The sequence below is a fragment of the Coenobita brevimanus genome, chromosome 61, assembly GCF_032717465.1.
Source record: "Coenobita brevimanus isolate Jiangsu-jjx chromosome 61, ASM3271746v2, whole genome shotgun sequence".
Lineage (NCBI taxonomy): Eukaryota > Metazoa > Arthropoda > Malacostraca > Decapoda > Coenobitidae > Coenobita > Coenobita brevimanus.
The window spans coordinates 22,097,737-22,116,648 of record NC_137014.1 but is presented as its reverse complement, the minus strand read 5'-3'; the positions used below and the strand labels follow the sequence as shown (position 1 = coordinate 22,116,648).

The window sequence follows — 18,912 nt, the reverse complement described above, 5'->3', positions numbered from 1 at the left end:
AACTATTGAGAAAGAGCTTTTGGCCTTGATTTTGGGTTTACAGCATTTTTCATTTTATTTGTGTTCTGGTTTTGACCCCATAGTCATTTATACCGATCATAACCCACTGAAATTCCTTAGTAAGTTTAAAGATAAAAATCAGAGATTGACAAGATGGAGTCTACTTCTTCAGGAGTATTCATTAGACATACAACATGTCAAGGGGAAAGAAAATGTTATTGCAGATTGCTTATCTAGACCTTAGACAGATTGTTTTAGAGTAATAAGAAATTTCCTTTGTAAATTTCTTTTTTTTTGTGGGGAGGTGTTACATAGCCTATGATTTCATCATCCTTTGTATAATTCTAACGTACAGTATGCTGCATGTATGATCACGATTCGCCTCGTGGCTTCCATAGTGACCAGGCTAGCGTGTTTTACCTCACTCCCCCCTTCTCCCCCTTATAGTAGAGTAAGTCGTTCTTTCTGTTGTTCAGAGCAGGAGTGTCAACTCTTTGTCCCCTATAGCTTCATTTGCGCGTCCTTCCCACAAGTTGTATCAAGCTCTGCCGGCCCCTATATAATGAGCTCAGTCTCTGCATTAATTGCCACTTAGATCTACCTCCTCATTTTGTTCACATCTCTGTCCTCCCCTGTACAGTTGTTATTATTTTTGTGAGTGCTCAGGAAGTCTCCAACCATCTAGCTGCTGTGTAATTTGAGTATAAGTGTTATTACATTTTCTTTCTTGTACTGTATACCATAATGTGTTAGTTCGTACGCCTGGTGAGGTTTTTGTGATTCATGTGGAGTTTTTGATGTCAGCCATTGTTAATAATATTGTGAATCTGTAAAAATATATCTTGCTTTAACTGAGCATTATCCGGTTTTCTCATTTTATCAGGACTGACTTAGATAAATTTACTCTTGCTAATTTCGTGTTAATAGAGGCTATTGCAGTTAACCATATATTTAACCTGTTTTTTGCCATTACATTATCCTTATGAGTCCTGAATGTTTAGTTGTTAGTTTGAGCATTAAACTTTAACTTGTAATTTTACCTAACTCTTTTGTTTTGAACCTGGAACTTTGCGGGACAGTAGTGATTTTGGTGTTCTCACTTGAAGTGTTCATTATCTACCTGTTCCGTAACAATATATATATATATATATATATATATATATATATATATATATATATATATATATATATATATATATATATCAACAACCATGGAAACATCACACAACCATGTCGCACTTCCACATTGATCGTGAACATTCAATTAGATGCCCATTTACCCTTACACATGCCTCACTACCATCATAAAAACTCTTGACGGCACCTAGCAGCTTACCATTTACACAGTACATGCGCAAAACATTCCACAGTCCATCTCTATCTACTTTGTCGTATGCTTTTTCCAGATCCATAAATGCCATAAACACCTAATAGTCCTTCTCACAAGCCTTCTCCACTATCTGTCTCGCTGGAAATATTTGATCCACACATTATCTGCCGCTTCCAAAGCCAGCCTGATCGGCACTCACTAGGACTTCTGATATCTCTCTTACTTTATAACAGTTCTTCCATACACCTTCCATAAAACACTCGATAGACTTGTGCCACGATCATTCTTTCACTCACTTCGCTCACCTTTATTTTTGTACAAGGGTACAATCACTGCAATTCTCCACTCTACTGGCACAGTTTCACTCATCCTTGCATTCTTACATATCTCCAACAAGTACTTCATTCCGCTCTCTGCACTACACTTAATCATCTCTGCATGCATCTCGTCAGTTCAAGCTGTTTCCCCATTTTTCAGCCGCTTTACAGCATTCTTCACCAGCGCGAGTGTCACGTTTCCTGGCACTGCAGTCCTCTGTACACCCCCCCCCCCCCAAACCAATCATGTTATCAGTGGCTTTGCTTTCTCCACTTCCATTCATCAGACTTTCAAAATATTATTTTCAGCAGGTCCTTACTTCATCGCAGTGGGTTAATAATCTACCACTCACATCCTTTATACTTTCACATTTCTTTCCATTGTTACTTCTACCTTTCCGCACCTCTTTCCAGAATAACTTACTATTTTCAGAGTAATTTGCATTATTTTTTTCTTCCTAGATCATCATTTATTTCCTTTTCCCTCCTTACTAGTCTCTTTACGTGCTTCTTGCTCTCAGTGTATTTAATTCTTATTTCAACTGAATCACTGTCCTGTATCCATTCTAGCCACTTCTTCCTCTTTTCCTCCACTGTTCCCTTAACATCATCATCCCATCATGCCGTACCTTTCTTCTTTGTTTTTACTCTTGCCACATCACACACTGCTTTAGCATTTCTAATTAGGCAATCCCTATATGCATTCCACAAGCTGCCCAGACCCATTTCATTCCAGTTCACTGATTCTAACTCCTCTCCTACTCTGGCCCAGTATTCATCTGCCATTTCTCAGATCCACAGCTTCTCGGCTTTCAGTCTGTCACCCTGACAGCTCCTTTCTCCCTTGGTCCATGTCACTCCTCTCAGCTTAATCTTGGATACCACAATCATATGATCTGACAAACCGTCACATCGTTCTCTCAGGTCCCTCGCAACAGCAACGCTTCCCTGCATCGATTTCTCAACGACCACGTAATCAATCAGGCTCCGTTTAACACGATCTCCATTCCCTCTATACCAAGTATATTTATGTGCATCTTTGTGTTTGACAAGAATTACAAATTCATAACCGATTCCCATTATCATTCTCTCCTGGTACTCCATAATTACCCATTATATCATTCACAGGACCATCGCCTACTCTCCCATTCATGTCACCCTTCACTACTTCATCCTGCTCATTCCAAAAGCTGTCTTCCTCTGTCTCATTCCTGTCGCCACATGGTACATACGCTACAATCGCTGCCACTTTCACCTTCTTAAATTTGAACTTGGCATACATACATCTCGAGCTGACATATTTGTAGTCTCTCAGTCCACTCTGCCACACTTCATTCATCAACAAACCAATTCCTTCCTTGCATCTTCCTCGCCCATTCATGCCCGATCTTACACATTTTACACCCTCCCACCTTTCCACTTCACACCCTTTCATCTTTGTTTCACACGATGCAATCATGGCATATCTCGCACTCTTGAACACATTCACTACTTCCACCCTCTTGATCCCCTCATTCACACCTCTCACATTCCTCATGGTCATGCGAATCTGCCCATTTGGTTGGGGCCCAGGCCGGGTACTGGACCCTCGGAGGCTCTCTGAAACGTCTACCAAAATTTACTTATGTGAGATAGTAGGAATCTGGAGGACATTATCCGGCCAAAAACACCGGTTATATGGTTAACACCCAGTGTAGTAAATGGTTTCCTGGGTACATGAAATCATTTGGCTTGCCACTCAGTGTGGAGACCATAAGGCAACGCTACATTGCGTGAGTGAATGATGGACGCCCACATCTACCTGAGTAACTATAAAAAATAGATATATCAGTCACCAGATTGAAGAAGCTGAAGGAGGAAAAGATGGAGATGGAATATGGCTGAGAGAGAGAGAGAGAGAGAGAGAGAGAGAGAGAGAGAGAGAGAGAGAGAGAGAGAGAGAGAGAGAGAGAGAGAGAGAGAGAGAACAGGGGGGAGTGAAGAGGGAGGGGAAAAAGTGGTCTGGGAAGCGACAAGAGAGAGGAAGAAGGGGATGGTGAGAGGGGGAGAGAGAGAGGGATGAAAAAGGAAAAGGGAGAGGGCAGAGGGACGCGAAGGAGAGGGAAAGGGAGAAGGGGTTACGAGGAGAGGGATGGAAGTTTGGGGAGGAGAGGAGAGGAGGTTGGGGAGGAGGAGGTGAGGAAGGCGATGGTAATGTTGGGGGAGGAGGAGGGAGAGATAGGAGAGTAAGAAGTTTATTATTGCACTATTATTTGTAAACTTAATTACCTTTGCCATTGAGGTTGAACGGAGATTATGAAATTACCCGTGTTGATTGGTGGGCATTGGGTCAAGGAATAGCTGACTAGTTTTTGAGGTGCAGCTGGATCCTGATAAAGGAATAAATTGCAAATTTTATTGCCACTGGCTGTGTTATGTGCTCTTTGAGTGCCTTCTTGTTCACTTTGTTTTACAGTCATTTCTCTTTCAGATCGGAACGTGGAGCGATACACGAGGATTGGAAACAGTGCCGGCGAAGCACACGAGCTACATGACTGACCGAGTGGTGGCTAATAAGTCCTACATCATTACATCGATATTGGTACGTTTCTCTCTCTCTCTCTCTCTCTCTCTCTCTCTCTCTCTCTCTCTCTCTCTCTCAAGTCTGAATAAGGAACATTAGGTACTTTATGCTGGCAAAAGGAATAAGGCGATGATGATCCATTTTCTGTGAGATGATGTAACGGACCTAATTTCCCTGTTCACAGGAAGAGCCGTTCTTGATGGTGAGGAAGGACGGTAACTACACTGGCAATGATCGCTACGAGGGATACGCTAAGGATCTCGCTGACCTCTTGGCATCCTTCCTTGGAATTAACTGTGAGTATTAGGATGATTTTACCAATATGAATTGGTATTCCTTGGAGCTCTTAAATATATTTTCGGCAACGAACTTCCCAAGAGCTACGCCAAGGATCTCGCTGGCCTCCTGACATTCTTTCTCAGAATTAAATGTCAGCACTTGATTATGTTGGTAGTGGGTGGGGGCATCGACCAACTACTCACTCGATGTACAAAAGATTTATAGTGACCCAACAGTGAGTGAGAAACCTAATGTTTTCCTGTAATCTAGGAAGCCATCTCCTACGTTGGTGGTCTAGTGAGTTCAGATGCTCCAACGTCATGGAACCCACATGAGTGTCCGTCTGAGGGTGGCAGGGGCTTATTGCTTACATGATGCCACTCAGGGATAAGTGAAACTGGCCATCCTTACTTTTCGAGCCTCGCAAGATCTCTTGGCTTCCTTCCGCAGAATGAACTGGCTTGCTGTTTATGATGAACATATGAAACTTATATTCTACTTTATGTAAATTGTATCTTGTATTTCCGAGGCTGCATTGGTAAGTTTCTGGGAATGATCGTAACGAAAACTACGTTAGGGATCTGGCTGTCCTCTTAGCCTATTCCCAAGATTAACTATGAGTCCATGTTAACTTTTTGAGATGAGGAAGATGCTCGAGAGAGTCGTCTGTGTGCAAGATTATTTTAAGAAATATTTGTGCAAATACAGACTTCCTCCCTAATCAAGTACTCGACTTTTTTTTTTTGCTTTGCTGGAAGTACTTGAAGAAGATATTTCTGCATTATTTATTTGTTATTTACTTGTTTATTTGCTTTCTTATTGTATGGTGTACTTACATTAATTTGTAGCTCTCATCCACCAAAGAAATCGATATTTAAGTGTTTTAGTTTGATATAAAGAGGACACCGTATTTACTACAGATAAAGAGTTTCATGTGTTCACTATTTCAAGAGGCACTTGTTTAGTTTCCTGGTCTAATTTTAATCGAGGTGGTTTAACTAATTTATTATAATCCTGAATTAAATGACTTGGCTTTTGTAACAAAATAAATGGATTAACGAAATATACTAATTTCATATTTTTCATGCAAATATAAATGAAACGACGATAAAACTAAAAAAAATGCTTACATATTCTTCAGTACTGTGTCTTGAATTAGAGTGCAAAAGTCTTCCACTTCTGTAATTTTCTGAATTTGTGGTTTCTGCAACAATAAATACAATATTTGTTTGGTTAAAAACAAAAACATGTACTTCAGCTGATTATTATACCCTTTCTTACAGCAGCTACCATGTTCTCAAGTACTGTAAGCTGTTTAGCCTTTGTTTCAGTTAGACAGTCAGCATCTTACCTCTTGGCATCTCTCTCTCTCTCTCTCTTACAAGACCCATCACCCTGTTACTCCAGTTGATATTACTTGCCTTTGGGTAAACATCTATTGCCAGATGTTGAATGTATTTCGTCAAAATATTGCCGCATTGAGATATATACTCGACTATAGTCGCGGTGCATGACTCTGACTCATTATCGTACCCTGGCAACCTACCATTCAAAAGTGCGTCCAATATCGTATCATATTATACACGAATCGTATTATTATGCACGAATATATTAAACACGAATATTATTATACACGAACATATTATACACGAATCACATGCGTCTCATATTATACACGAAATCAGACGCACTTTTGATTGGTAGGTTGCCAGGGCACGATGATAACAACCTCAGAGTCTCACGCCGCCACTATAGAAGAGTGAAGGGGCCTGTCTTGTACTCAGCAACGTGTTTTTTGTGTGACTGCTTAGCTGTGGCTAAGGATTGTTGTAGCCAGGTACAAGTATAAGCTGGGTAAAACAGGTTGGCAGTGGATAATGCAGTACTCATTCTGTTGTGGGATGGTGTAGCACTGTTACCTTTTTCTGCTTCTTTTTAATGTAAACGTAATGGGAAGTAAGAAAAATCCGCTTTGAACAGAAAAATTCGGTTTAAAATCAAACAAGTCGAAGTAATATTTTTCAAATAGGCTAATAAGAACATGGTATGTTTCTCCATCTTACTTCAATAATAAAAATATAATAATAATCATCATCATCATCATCATCCTCGTCATTATCATAATAATAATATTACTATTAGTATTAGGTGGGAGCGCTTTTACTTCATTCTTTCCTCGTCCTTCTGCCTGCGGGTGACTTTACACTCCCTTTTTTGTCTATCTTTCCTTCATTCTTTCCTCGTTCTTCTGCCTGGGGGTGACTTTACACTCTCTCTTTTGTCTTTCTTTCCTTCATTCTTTCCTCTTCTTCTGCCTATGGGTGACTCTACACTGAGTGACAAGCCAAATGGTTTCCTGTACACCAGGAAACCATTTACTACGCTGGGTGGTAACCATATAACCAAATTATGGCACCTGGTGGTTTAGTGAGTAATTGCGGCGCTCCAATCAGATTGAGCCGGTGAAGGTTTATACCCAAGGGATGGTTGAGGTTATTGCTCATGTAATGCCACTCAGGGATGAGTGAGGCTGGTCACACATCTTAAATGTCAGGACCAACATGCCTAGCCTCCTACGCTCCTCATGGGGCAAGGTAGGATTGGATGATGGATGGATGGATGGATTATTATTATTATTATTTACGTATCAATCCCACAAAGCAAGACGGTATAATTTTCGGCAACGTACCCTATACGTTTGCACGAGATTCATTTTGTCTATCTCTGTGTATCTGTGTTTTAACTCTTCCAAGGCTGTTTGCTACTGGATTTCAGCGAAACTCCTCAGGTGAGTTCGTCTGGTTACCCGAAAGGCCTTTCACTATGTACACTTTTCCAACCATGATTTTTAGGGGGTGGTCAGCTTTCCTCACTAAGTAAAGATGCTCAAAAACAGTTCAAGGCGGGTAGATATGGCTTCAGTATCATATTATATGTTAGACAATGAACTCTCATTCACGATACGATATTTGGGGAACGTGACTCCTCCCTAATAAATCTTGCTGGGGGGTCAGCTCCCACACAGAATGAAAACGAACAGCAGTAAGGAAAAGTGAGCACATGGATTTCAAAGAAACTGCTCAGGTCAGTGTGTATTCTTCCTGAATAATAACTTCCTCTGTGTGAAAATTTTCACCATTATTAATTTGCTTTTTTTTTTGGGGGGGAGGGGGTCATTCCCCCTGCAAAACTTATGAAGGATACAAAATGGGGGAAGGTGAGCAGATATCACAATGACATCTTAATGCATGGAGCATGAGCTGTCATTCGTTAACTGTTACTATTACTACTATTAGCCTACTACTACCACTGCTACTGTTACTCACTAAGTGTATCCTGGGATATCACCCCTTTATATCAGTCAGAATTGCAATCATGTGACTTTTGCATCGAGATTTTAACTTGTTTTATGACACAGTAATATTATTTAATTTTTTTTTTCCTGTTGGCATGGATTTTTTTTTTCTTATTAATTCCTTAATTTAATTTTGGAATTTTACTGCACAGATGAATGATGTATTTTCATTGCCTTGATATGACATATCTGGGTAAAACTGCTTTACTTCCTGACTAGCCATTAAAACACTGGTCGACAAAATTTTAAGTGTTATGGTTCTAGTATATTTTGAGGTGATTTTAAGAAACACGAACCTGTAAATTTCGTCCAGTTTTGTAGAACCAGTATACCATAGGATAATTTCCTCATACGTGAGAAAATCCGACCGGACTCCTATCATAAAGAAAAATATATTTTATAAAGGAACAATTCAGCAAGCTCTTGTGGCTCTTAGATCAGTTTCAGTTAAGTAATAGAATCACAAGATATTTAGTAACTCAAAGTGAATCAGCCATAGCCAAAAGTCTGGTTAAATTTTCCTATGATTAAGCTGAACTTTATTTTTTTTCTCTTGAGGTGGGGAGCATCAGAGCATGCATAGGTAATCTTATATTTGCCATTATTCTGTTTCAGATTTTCTTTACTACCACAAAGTGCCTTGATCTGCGTAGGCATGTAATGAAGCGCCGTAACTGTATGGATGCATCAGATCCTTTTTGCTATATCTGCAGGCTCCTTACACCTCAAAGCCTGAAGAAACCAATTCCAAGGAATGTTAAAGCCGCTTACAAACATTAGTTTAGATCTCCTGTTGATGATCAAGACTAGAAGTGGGCACCCCATAATGCATGCAAGCCCTATGTAGACCACGTGAATGAATGGATGCTTAGGGAACGGCCATCAGGCATGTCTTTCTCTACACCAGTGGTTTGGAACGAACCAAGGGATCACAGTACTGACTGCTACTTTTGCCTCACAAACACCAAAGGGTATTCAGTGAAAACCCGGTCCAAGATCAAGTATCCTAATGTGACTTCTTAGACCGGTACCCCATGGCCCTGAGCTTCCATTTCCAAATCCCCCATTAAGCACCACTCGTGAATCAGAATCTAGTGAGGAGGATAGCTGCATGGATGCCGACTCTCAAGAAGATTTGGAGAGCAAGGAGCTGCATCTCATCAGTCACGTAGAGCTGTATGAGATTATAAGACACCTTAACCTTCTCAAGGAGAAAAGTGAACTCCTTGGATCTCGACTCAATGAATGGAATGTTTAAAAGATGGGGTTTGTACCACCAGCTTCTATCATAGACATGAAGAACTCTCAATGTAGGCCTACTTCAAAATAGACGACATGCATTATTACTGTTATAATTTTGTATCATTTATGCAACACCGATGTAAATCTCGTCCTCATCAAACAGTAGAATGGAGGTTGTTCATAGATTCTAGGAAGAATACACTGGAGGCAGTCCTTCTCCATAATGGAACTGAGCTTCCTTTTGTTCCAGTTGTGCATGCCAATGGAATGAATGAAAAATATAAAAGTATTAGTACTTTGCTGACTGAAATTTAGTAATGTATTAATACTTTGTTGACAACTGTTGACTGCAAAACTTTTTGTTTTATTCTCTTTACTCCAAACAGTTTTACTTAATATGTTGATAGAGGACTATAAGAGGAACAAGTGATTAAATGTGTGAACGAAAAATATCAAAAGCTAAGGTCATGAAAACTATGAAAAAGGGACGATGCGCCTTGGCGGAGGTATATAATGTTTGAATGGTCTTGTTTACTCATATCATTTTCTCATTATGCAAAAATTTTTCTCTTTATTACCTACTTCTGTTTTTGTAAACTAGTTGATTATTACCTGTTTATCCGTTTATTCATGTTCCTATTCCCCTTCCAGGTCAAGGAGTACATTGTTCTTTGCAAAGGACATACCGGTAGTAATTTCTCTTGCATGCCTCTCATCGTATACTGACATATTATTGTATACCTCCGTAAGATTCCCTATGGTAGTCTTCACTCGTTTGGTGATTTTTCTGAACTTTGAAATATGTACGAATAAACCAGCATGTGGTAAGGCTCGAAGATGTCCTTGGCTTTCGTTTCAGAAAACAAACCTTTGATGAGTAACTAAAATAATTTTTCAAACAAATATATTTTCGTAATTCTGGAACCCAAAAAGATTTTACAAATCTCTGGCACTAGAGAGTTTTCCTGCAAAGTTATATCAAAATCGGTACACAGGTTTAGCTGGAGTAGCTGAAGAAACCCTTATACAGACAACAGTCCATTTTAAAGTACATATACTTATTGTCTCCTGTTGATCTGTGTACCCATGGGTCATTATTAATTCCCCTCAGACACGCTGCAGCTTGTGAAGGACAACAACTACGGTGGTCAAAACGATGGCCAATACGGCGGCTGGGATGGTATGGTGGGAGAGCTGGTGAGACAAGTGAGTGTTGGACAAGGCCTTTGTACAGTGCAGTACCTGTATGTTCTGGCAACAGGCGGACCAGTTTTTGCTTATTTTGCACAGGGACGCTCACCGTTTAGCCGCACACTCGTCCCCTTTCTTTCTATTTATTTAGCTTAAAAAGGATTAGTAATACAAGGAGTTATTCTTACTGCATAGGTTAATTTTGTTGTTTTTGTTGCACTGTATTTTGCTACTCGTATGTTCTTTCCCCTGAACTGAAATAGGCTGTTGAGACTATGGCTTGAGAGGGAATATACAGGGAGCGCGAGTGTGGTGAATAGTGATTTTGAGTGAAAGTGTGGAGTGATAGGAAAAGTAGTAAATAACGAGACAGAATTTATTTGTAGGAAGAGGGATAATTTGTTTTGGGATACAAAGTGTGGTGAGTAATGATAGAATGTATTGGTGGGGAGATAAGAAGCGTGGTGAAAAATGAGAGGGAATGCAGAGGAAAATGCGGTGCATAATTGGATGGCATGCAGAAGAAAAGGAGGCATGGTGGTTAGTAAAGTAATATAGAGGCGGGAAGGAACTGAGTCTGCTGTTAGTGAATATAGATGCAGGGAAAAAGTGAATGTGCTCTCAGTGCATACAGAAACATGGGGAAAGTGAGTGTGCTGTCAAAGAATATTGATGCAGGGAGAAAATGAGTGTGTTGTCAGTGAATTTACTGTACATGCAGGAGAAAAGTGCGTATGCTGTGACTTAACCCCTTAACCATGGGCTTGTTTTGCTTTGACTTGCGGCTCCCGCGGGCATATTCGCGCTCCGACAGACTCTCTAAAAATATTTGCCAAAAATCAGTTATTAGCCCTAGAATATTAAAATCATATAGGCATATGGCACATACCGTCAGCTTTCTCCTGGGGTGTTTGTTGAGCCTTCGTCGAGTACCGTAGGACTTGTGGAGACCTCTGAAGTTGGGTAACGAAGTCTCCACTTTACACTTCCTGACAACCCGTAATATGATTACCACAGCCTGATATTATCACTAGAAACAGTATTCTATGATTCTCAAATAGTTTGGAATCCATACTCCAAAAAAAAAAAAAAATGTGAAAGCAATGAAAATTACGAGCAATATATGACCTTCCCACTTGCGATCGTTCGCCGCTGGTGTTCTGTCATTTATTATTCATAAAACCCATCACACTTTAAATTTCTATTACTACAGTATATAACACTTATACATATCTACAGTCTTTATCCATAAGTTTCCTTCAGTAATAGTAGTTTATTGTCACTGTAGGCATTCAATTTCTCTTTCAGTAAAATACGTAGCATTCACTTTCTCGTCCTGTATACTAGCGTTGAAAGTGAATGTCACTTTCACCTTCACTTTCATAACTCATAGTATTCATACATGCTAGAGTGAAACTTTCACTTTCATTACTCCTAGTATATATACACGTATTCTTATAATACTACTCATTTACATTTCTATTTACGTTCTCTATTTTATTTACATTATTTACATTTCTATTTTATTTACACTGTGTTAGGCACTGTCACTTGCAGTAACTTATAAAACCATTTTCCACTGTTCACTTATATTTACATTCATTGCTTTCACTTGCTGTTTACGCATTATTTACACATTATTTACATTTCCACTTGCACTGTTTTACTCACCAGAAAGATCGTATTTGCTCTCTATCATTTGTCAGCCCTTTACCTCCTTCCACACGAGGTTTAGTAGAGGGTAGAGGTCACAGGACCCTTTGCATGGGGCTAAAAAGCGGCGGAATTTAGCAGGCGTGAATCCGACCTACTTTCACCTTGAAAGACGACAGTAAACTGATACTGGTGGCTTGCCAAGTGCCAAGGGAGAGTACAATACTGCCAATGTCAGCCTTGTGAGAGCTGTTAATATATAGCTATGAAATGATTGGCAGGAAATCTAGACAATACATAATAAATTAGATAGTTCCAGGTGAATGTAAATATCACTTAGGCATCTCCCTTCCCTCCTTATATATATTTTTATTACGAGAATAGATTATACGGCATATTTCAAGGGGAAATAAACAGCGAAAATTAGCGAACGAGTGCACGTGAGGTGTTGTCAGGTGATAATTAGCGAATTCCAGGTGTATGGCACTCTCACTTACCTTGTTTCTTTTTTGTATATATTATTTGGTATAAGAATAGGGCATAGGGCTTATTTCAATGGATGAAATCAGTGGAAAATTCCAGGGAAGATTTACTTAGCATAGAATACAGTGTGGTGGCCTGCAATAATTAGGTAGTTCCAGGTGAATGTAAATATCACTTAGGCTTCTCCCTTCCTTTCTTATATATATTTTTATTACGAAAATAGATTATATGGCATATTTCAAGGGGAAATAAACAGCGAAAATTAGCGAATGAGTGCACATGAGGTGTTGTCAGGTGATAATTAGCCAATTCCAGGTGTATGGCACTCTCACTTACCTTATTTCTTTTTTGTATATATTATTTGGTATAAGAATAGGGCATAGGGCTTACTTCAATGGATGAAATCAGTGAAAAATTCCAGGGAAGATTTACTTAGCATAGCATGGCCAGGCAGGCGAGAGGAGAGGGTAATGGAGGGGAGGTAGGGAGGGGAGTCAAGAACAGGGAGAAATGGCTAAATTGTCAACAATGGATGGGAGTATAGATGAGATTTGGAGTGCTGACTAGTGTTGGACATTGGCAGTACTGATAGATGATACAAGCCACCACTTGAAGGCCCGGGCGAATTCAAAATAACACAGAATCACAAAAGTGACGCCTCACGGTATGATCCCTTACTCCCAAGTTTCACAAAAGTGACGCCCCGTGGTTAAGGGGTTAATACGGAGGCAAGGGGAAACTGAGTGTGTTGTCAATTAATACAAAGTCATGTGGTCAGTGAGTGTGATGTCAGTGAATAATGATGCAAGAAGAAAGGGCGTGTGTTGTCAACAAAGATAGGAAAGGTGAGTGTACTGTCAATGAATAAAGACACAGGAAGATAGTGAGTGTGCAGTCAATAAATATAGAGGCAATGATAGAGTGAGTGTGCTATCAGTGAATACAGAAGCACCAGGAAAGTGAGTGTGCTGTCAATGAATACAGAGGCAGGGAGAAAGTGAGTGTGCTGACAAAAAATACAGAGGCAATGAGAAAGTGAGTGTGCTATTAGTGAATGCAGAAGCACTGGGAAATAGAGCGTGCTGTCAGTGAATATAGAGGCAGTGGGAAAGTGCGTGTGTTGTCAATGAATATAGATTCAGGAGAAAAGAAGTGTGCTGACACTGAACAGAGATGGAGAAAGGGAGTGCGCTGTCAGTGAATACAGAAGGTGGGAGAAGGCGAGTGTACTGTCAAAATATGTAAAGGGAGATAGGAATAAGATGTGCCCTGTCATTGACTATAGAGTGCAGAGAAAGGGAGCGTGCTGTCAGTGAATGATGATGATAAGCAACTCACAGATATTTTCTCTGGACAACAGGAGGCGGACATTGCGATTGCGCCACTAACTATCACATCTTCGAGGGAACAGGTAATCGACTTTACCAAGCCCTTCATGACCCACGGGATCTCCATCATGATCAAGAAGCCTGTCAAGGAGAAACCAGGAGTGTTCAGCTTCATGTCGCCCCTCTCACACGAGATATGGACCTGCATTGTCTTTGCCTACGTTGGGGTTTCCATCGTCCTGTTCCTCGTTACCAGATTCAGCCCTAGTGAGTGGAAGGTGAGTGACTCAGGGGAATGTGCTGATGATGAATGGTGGTCAGGTGTTAGGGAAGTTATCCACTGTCTTAAAATGGTTGCTGGCCTTCAGGGGAGGGGGGATCAAATCTACAGCCAAAGTCGGAGTGTGTGTACACACACACGCACTCACTCTCACACACACACACACACACACACACACACACACACACACACACACACACACACACACACACACACACACACACACACACACACACACCTTTACGGGTCTAACATACGATTTTTTGATGAAATACGAATGGAAGAACAGGAAATTTCATCGGTAAAATAAAAGTCGGTAGTTGTATCGCCAGACACACCTCTTAACAACAACAAACCTATAAGCCAGTAGTTGGTTGATCAGTTCCTCTAACTCCAATGTAAACTGTAACCACTCCTCATTAATAACGTATCTTTTAAGCTAATCTTGCTCTCTTCAGACAGTTTTATTCATCTGACATAAAAATCAAATTATGGATGGTATTGGAGACTGTATCTAATCCCATCATTACAGATTATCTCCTTTTAGCTTAATAAAGTCGTCGGGAATTAATAAAAAATGTACACATGATTACGTCCAGTTTTTACACGGTTTAAGGAGTTTACACTCTTCGTTAGAATGCACATTGTACACTAGAGATGGGGAGGAGAGGTTGCCGAAAATCTGATGAATTACGTGAAAGAACATGTATTCAAGAATCGGTTCAATCCTCATATATATATATATATATATATATATATATATATATATATATATATATATATATATATATGGAGATGAAGAAAACAAAATATAATCATTGCTTAACTTATACTCTTTTTCTCTTACAGGTGATAGATACCTATAGCAAATCAAGTGTGAGCAACGATTTCACCATCTGCAACTGTGTTTGGTTCACACTGGGAACATTCATGAAACAGGCGACCGATCTTTGTCCAAGGTGAGAGACAGATGCATGCTTATCTATACTGTGTGTGTGTGTATGGGGGGGGGGGGTGATGAGTGTGTAAACTTTCAAACTTGCAAGCCATCCTGGTGGTGGTCCAGGCTTGGTTGCTGAGTGGGTAGGATGGCGAATGGATGAGTGGATAGAGTTGGTGCATTGACGAGAGGGTGAATACGTTGGGTGATTAGGCTGGGCTGGGGAAGAGAGATGGGTGGGGTGGACAGGATGGGTGGGCGGGATGCGTGGTTGGGTGGGAGAACAGAGAGGATGGGTGAAGCTGGTGCGGTGGGTGGGGCGGATGGGTGGATTCTGGGATGTGAAGGAAGTGGCCATGGTGGATTGGGCGAACCAAGTGTTGTAACTGGGGAGGGTTGAGTGGGGTGAATGAATGGAGTAGGCTGGGCAGGTGGGCAGGAGGGGTGTGGGCTGGTGGACTTTGTGGATGAGTGGATGGGTAGGGTGAGTTGGTTAATGGGTTTCGTTGGTTGCTTGGTGGGTGAGTGGGTGGGTGGCATCCAAGAGACAAGGCAAGAGGTGAGCTCACTACTCTGAGAGGGTGGGTAGGTATATAGGTGGGATAGTGGGTGGCTGGGTAGAGGATAATAAATTTACGGGAGTCCACAGAGTAGATAGTTGACAGTTGGAATACGTCTGTGTGGGAAAGTCGGTCCATGGAGAGGATACATCCTTGGGGGAATTGGGCACAAGTGAAAACACAAATCCAGTGTGTAAAAAATGCTCCTGGCAGTAATTGATCCATGGACAAAAAATATATCAACCAGAGATTCTGTGTGTCCCCACGAGAAAAAAATAGGTCCATGTGGAAAACTGGTTCATGGTGAAAACAGGTCCATGGGGGAACACAGGTTATTGGAGGGAAAGTGAATCCCATGGGTAAGCATGTCCAAGGAGAAAAAATAGTTCCAAGAGGAAGGTAGGTCCACGGGACAAAACAGATCCATCGAGAAATTAAATCCATGGAGAAAACAGGTCTGTAGGGAAAAACTGTTTCCATGTGATTAAAAATAAAATGCCATTAGAGTACTAGATTCATATGAAAAATTTGGTTCATGGGAAAAATAGGTCTATGGCGAAAAATATATGTCCATGGGGAAAAAAGGTTAAAGTTGGGAAAATAGATTTAAGGGGAAAAATATAATAATGAAAGAAATAGGTCCATTATGTGCAAATAGTTCCATTGGGAATATCCGTGGCTGGGGAGGTGGCCCCTAGAAGGTGTAGCAGAAGCCGGACTTACATGCCCGTTTATTATTTCCCCCTCATGTCTGGTGTATATATTAACTGGTTGATTTGCCCTGTGATCAGTGATGCTAAAGGATCATGCAACTCTGGCAAGAACAGGCGAGAATTACACAGCTGTGTTAATACTCAGACCATACAGAAATTACTTTCTCTTCCGAGGTGGTCTGCTCCTAATGTTAGTAGAAAGATTCAATAACTGCAAACGGTTAAAAATGAAAAAAGTTTGAGAGAGAGAGAGAGAGAGAGAGAGAGAGAGAGAGAGAGAGAGAGAGAGAGAGAGAGAGAGAGAGAGAGAGAGCCACTATGCGGGTGGACTCTATCTCAATATGTGCTTTTATGTATGTCTCCCTGCCTACCCTCGTGCATTCTAGCACTCCCACACATGTATCTATGGGCATATATTTTCGCATTTGGCTTACTGTGTGTACATTATTTATAAATGTATGTATGTACAGTATGTATATATACATCTATACCTATCTATCTTTCTATCTATATTATATATAAATATATATATATATATATATATATATATATATATATATATATATATATATATATATATATATATTGTTACGTCACCACCCCAACACTGCCACAGGCTCCAACAGCAGTAGTACAGTACAGGAAGGACGTTGCCCAGTGAGTTGTTCTTCTTATGGTCAGCCTTTAGGTGTGCAGTACACAAGATCAGCTGATGCGAAAATAAACACTGGCTCCTTAAAGATCACTGTCTTTATTTTCGAAATAATTCCACTTAATTCTTTCCAACTTCACTGTTCTCACAAGCACTGGAGCTATACACACTTTACTAACTGTTATTACACTTAATGCTCAACACTTCACTGTTTTCTCACTTCCAATGATATACAAACTTCAATAACCCTTCACTGTTTGCCACTGTTTTCACATGTACCAAAAGTATACAATCTTGACTGACACTGACACTGCACTACACTCAGACTTAACCAAAACCGACTGCACTTCACTCACACTGAACTGAAACCCGACTCAACTCGTAACAGTCCCTGCACCATCTTATATAAGCTTGCATTACTCTCGAAACTTCTACTTCTCCAACATTCTAGGACATACTGTCTTGCATCAGCCCCTAGCAACAACAGTTACCAATTACGAGACATAAAAAAATGCTAGAGTTTTCCTACATTACATAACACTCTAAATCATTTACCATACGAACTTAAACTGCATGATTTAACAAAGAATCACTTAAAACATTATTGAGAAAAAGCACATTAAATTAATACATAACTTACGAAATAACTACGCTCACAAGCAGCAGGCTAACTGTCAACTCTGACTCGTACAGGAACTTACGGTACCAGAAACGTCTCGAAGGTACGAGACTATCTAACTGGCAAATCTCCCTTCATAACACTACCCCCTCCCTAGTTCTTTGTCGTCCTGACAAAACTACACAATATATACAAACATAAACCTTAATCCTACTGAAACATCTAACTATACATAAAATAATCCTTCAGCTTATCAGGTCTTCTTCTATTCCGCTTCCGACGATGTCCTGGTTCCTCCACACAGTCCACTCCTCCTGGAATGTCTTGGTTCTCTTCTTCACATAGCACACATCACAGGTCCGACACCACTGTTCAACATCCTGACGCATCCCAGTCCAGTAGAACTTGTGTCGCAGCCGGCTTAGAATTGTCTTCACTCCCAGGTGGCCACTAGTGATCTGGTTATGGGACTCATCCAAGATCTCAGACCTCATCTTCTTCAGAACCACCAGTTGCCAACATTCGTTGAGGCCATTGGGCATCTCCCACTGACGCTCCAGTAGTCTGTTGCAACGAAGAAGGTCCCACTGATTCCAGCAGCTCCCAGTCGCAGGGCCCAACCTGGAAACACCTCCCCATGATGGTCGCACTGCACTCCGGTGCAGCCACTCCAGCACCGGTTGCAAATCTGTACCCTTCATCTGCATCCTCCCCAGGTCTTCTCCGTCCGATGCCGGCCCCATCACTACAGTACAGCAGCATTTCTTCCTATGATTCACATTCCTACTACGATGCGTGTTGTGTGTCCTTCTGTCTTCTCGCACACTATTCATCAAGGTTCTCTTGCATTTCTTCAGTGGTCGGTCTTCTGGAGCCTTCTTCTTATCATCCCAACCATTCTGATCCGCAAGTAACTCAAAATGTGCACGGAAAGCTTCCCAAGATACTCTACCATCACTTTTTTGAGGTTTCTTCTTAACTGGATCCCCATTATAGCCATGCACTTCACTGGTTTGGGGCCAAATAACTGAGGCATCATAATTAAGTTCAGGACTCACAACTTCTGCATTCTGATTATTCAGCCCTGTAATGCCATCTTCAGATGCCCGGGATCCGTCAAGATTCACCATACACTGTCCATTCCCTTCATACGCTCCCTGTACACTAACCTGAGGCTCAGCAGTGCAATATTTCTCTACAGCCTCAAATTTCTCACTAATTATCTTCTCATGATTGACTACATGCTTCAACTGGTTATCTACATGCTGTCTGCACTCCATCACTATTTCCTCACTAATTGACTTCAACTGGTCGTCTACATGCTGTCTGCACTCCGCCACTATTCCCTCCCTAATCTTCAGCTGGTTTTCCACATGCTGTTTGCACTCCGTCGCTATTCCCTCCCTA

The 18,912-nt window shown here is 40.8% G+C and overlaps 1 protein-coding gene across 1 annotated transcript in view; it reads left to right on the top strand.

The window, feature by feature from the left end:
- Nucleotides 1-18,912, top strand: part of LOC145403705 (glutamate receptor 1-like) — a 1,124,056-nt gene that overhangs the window by 1,017,181 nt on the left and 87,963 nt on the right. The window contains exons 9-13 of the mRNA XM_080275390.1: nucleotides 4,118-4,228; nucleotides 4,395-4,506; nucleotides 10,198-10,292; nucleotides 13,774-14,019; nucleotides 14,871-14,980. Coding sequence (XP_080131516.1) covers nucleotides 4,118-4,228; nucleotides 4,395-4,506; nucleotides 10,198-10,292; nucleotides 13,774-14,019; nucleotides 14,871-14,980 — 674 coding nt within the window. The remainder of the gene's footprint in view (nucleotides 1-4,117; nucleotides 4,229-4,394; nucleotides 4,507-10,197; nucleotides 10,293-13,773; nucleotides 14,020-14,870; nucleotides 14,981-18,912) is intronic.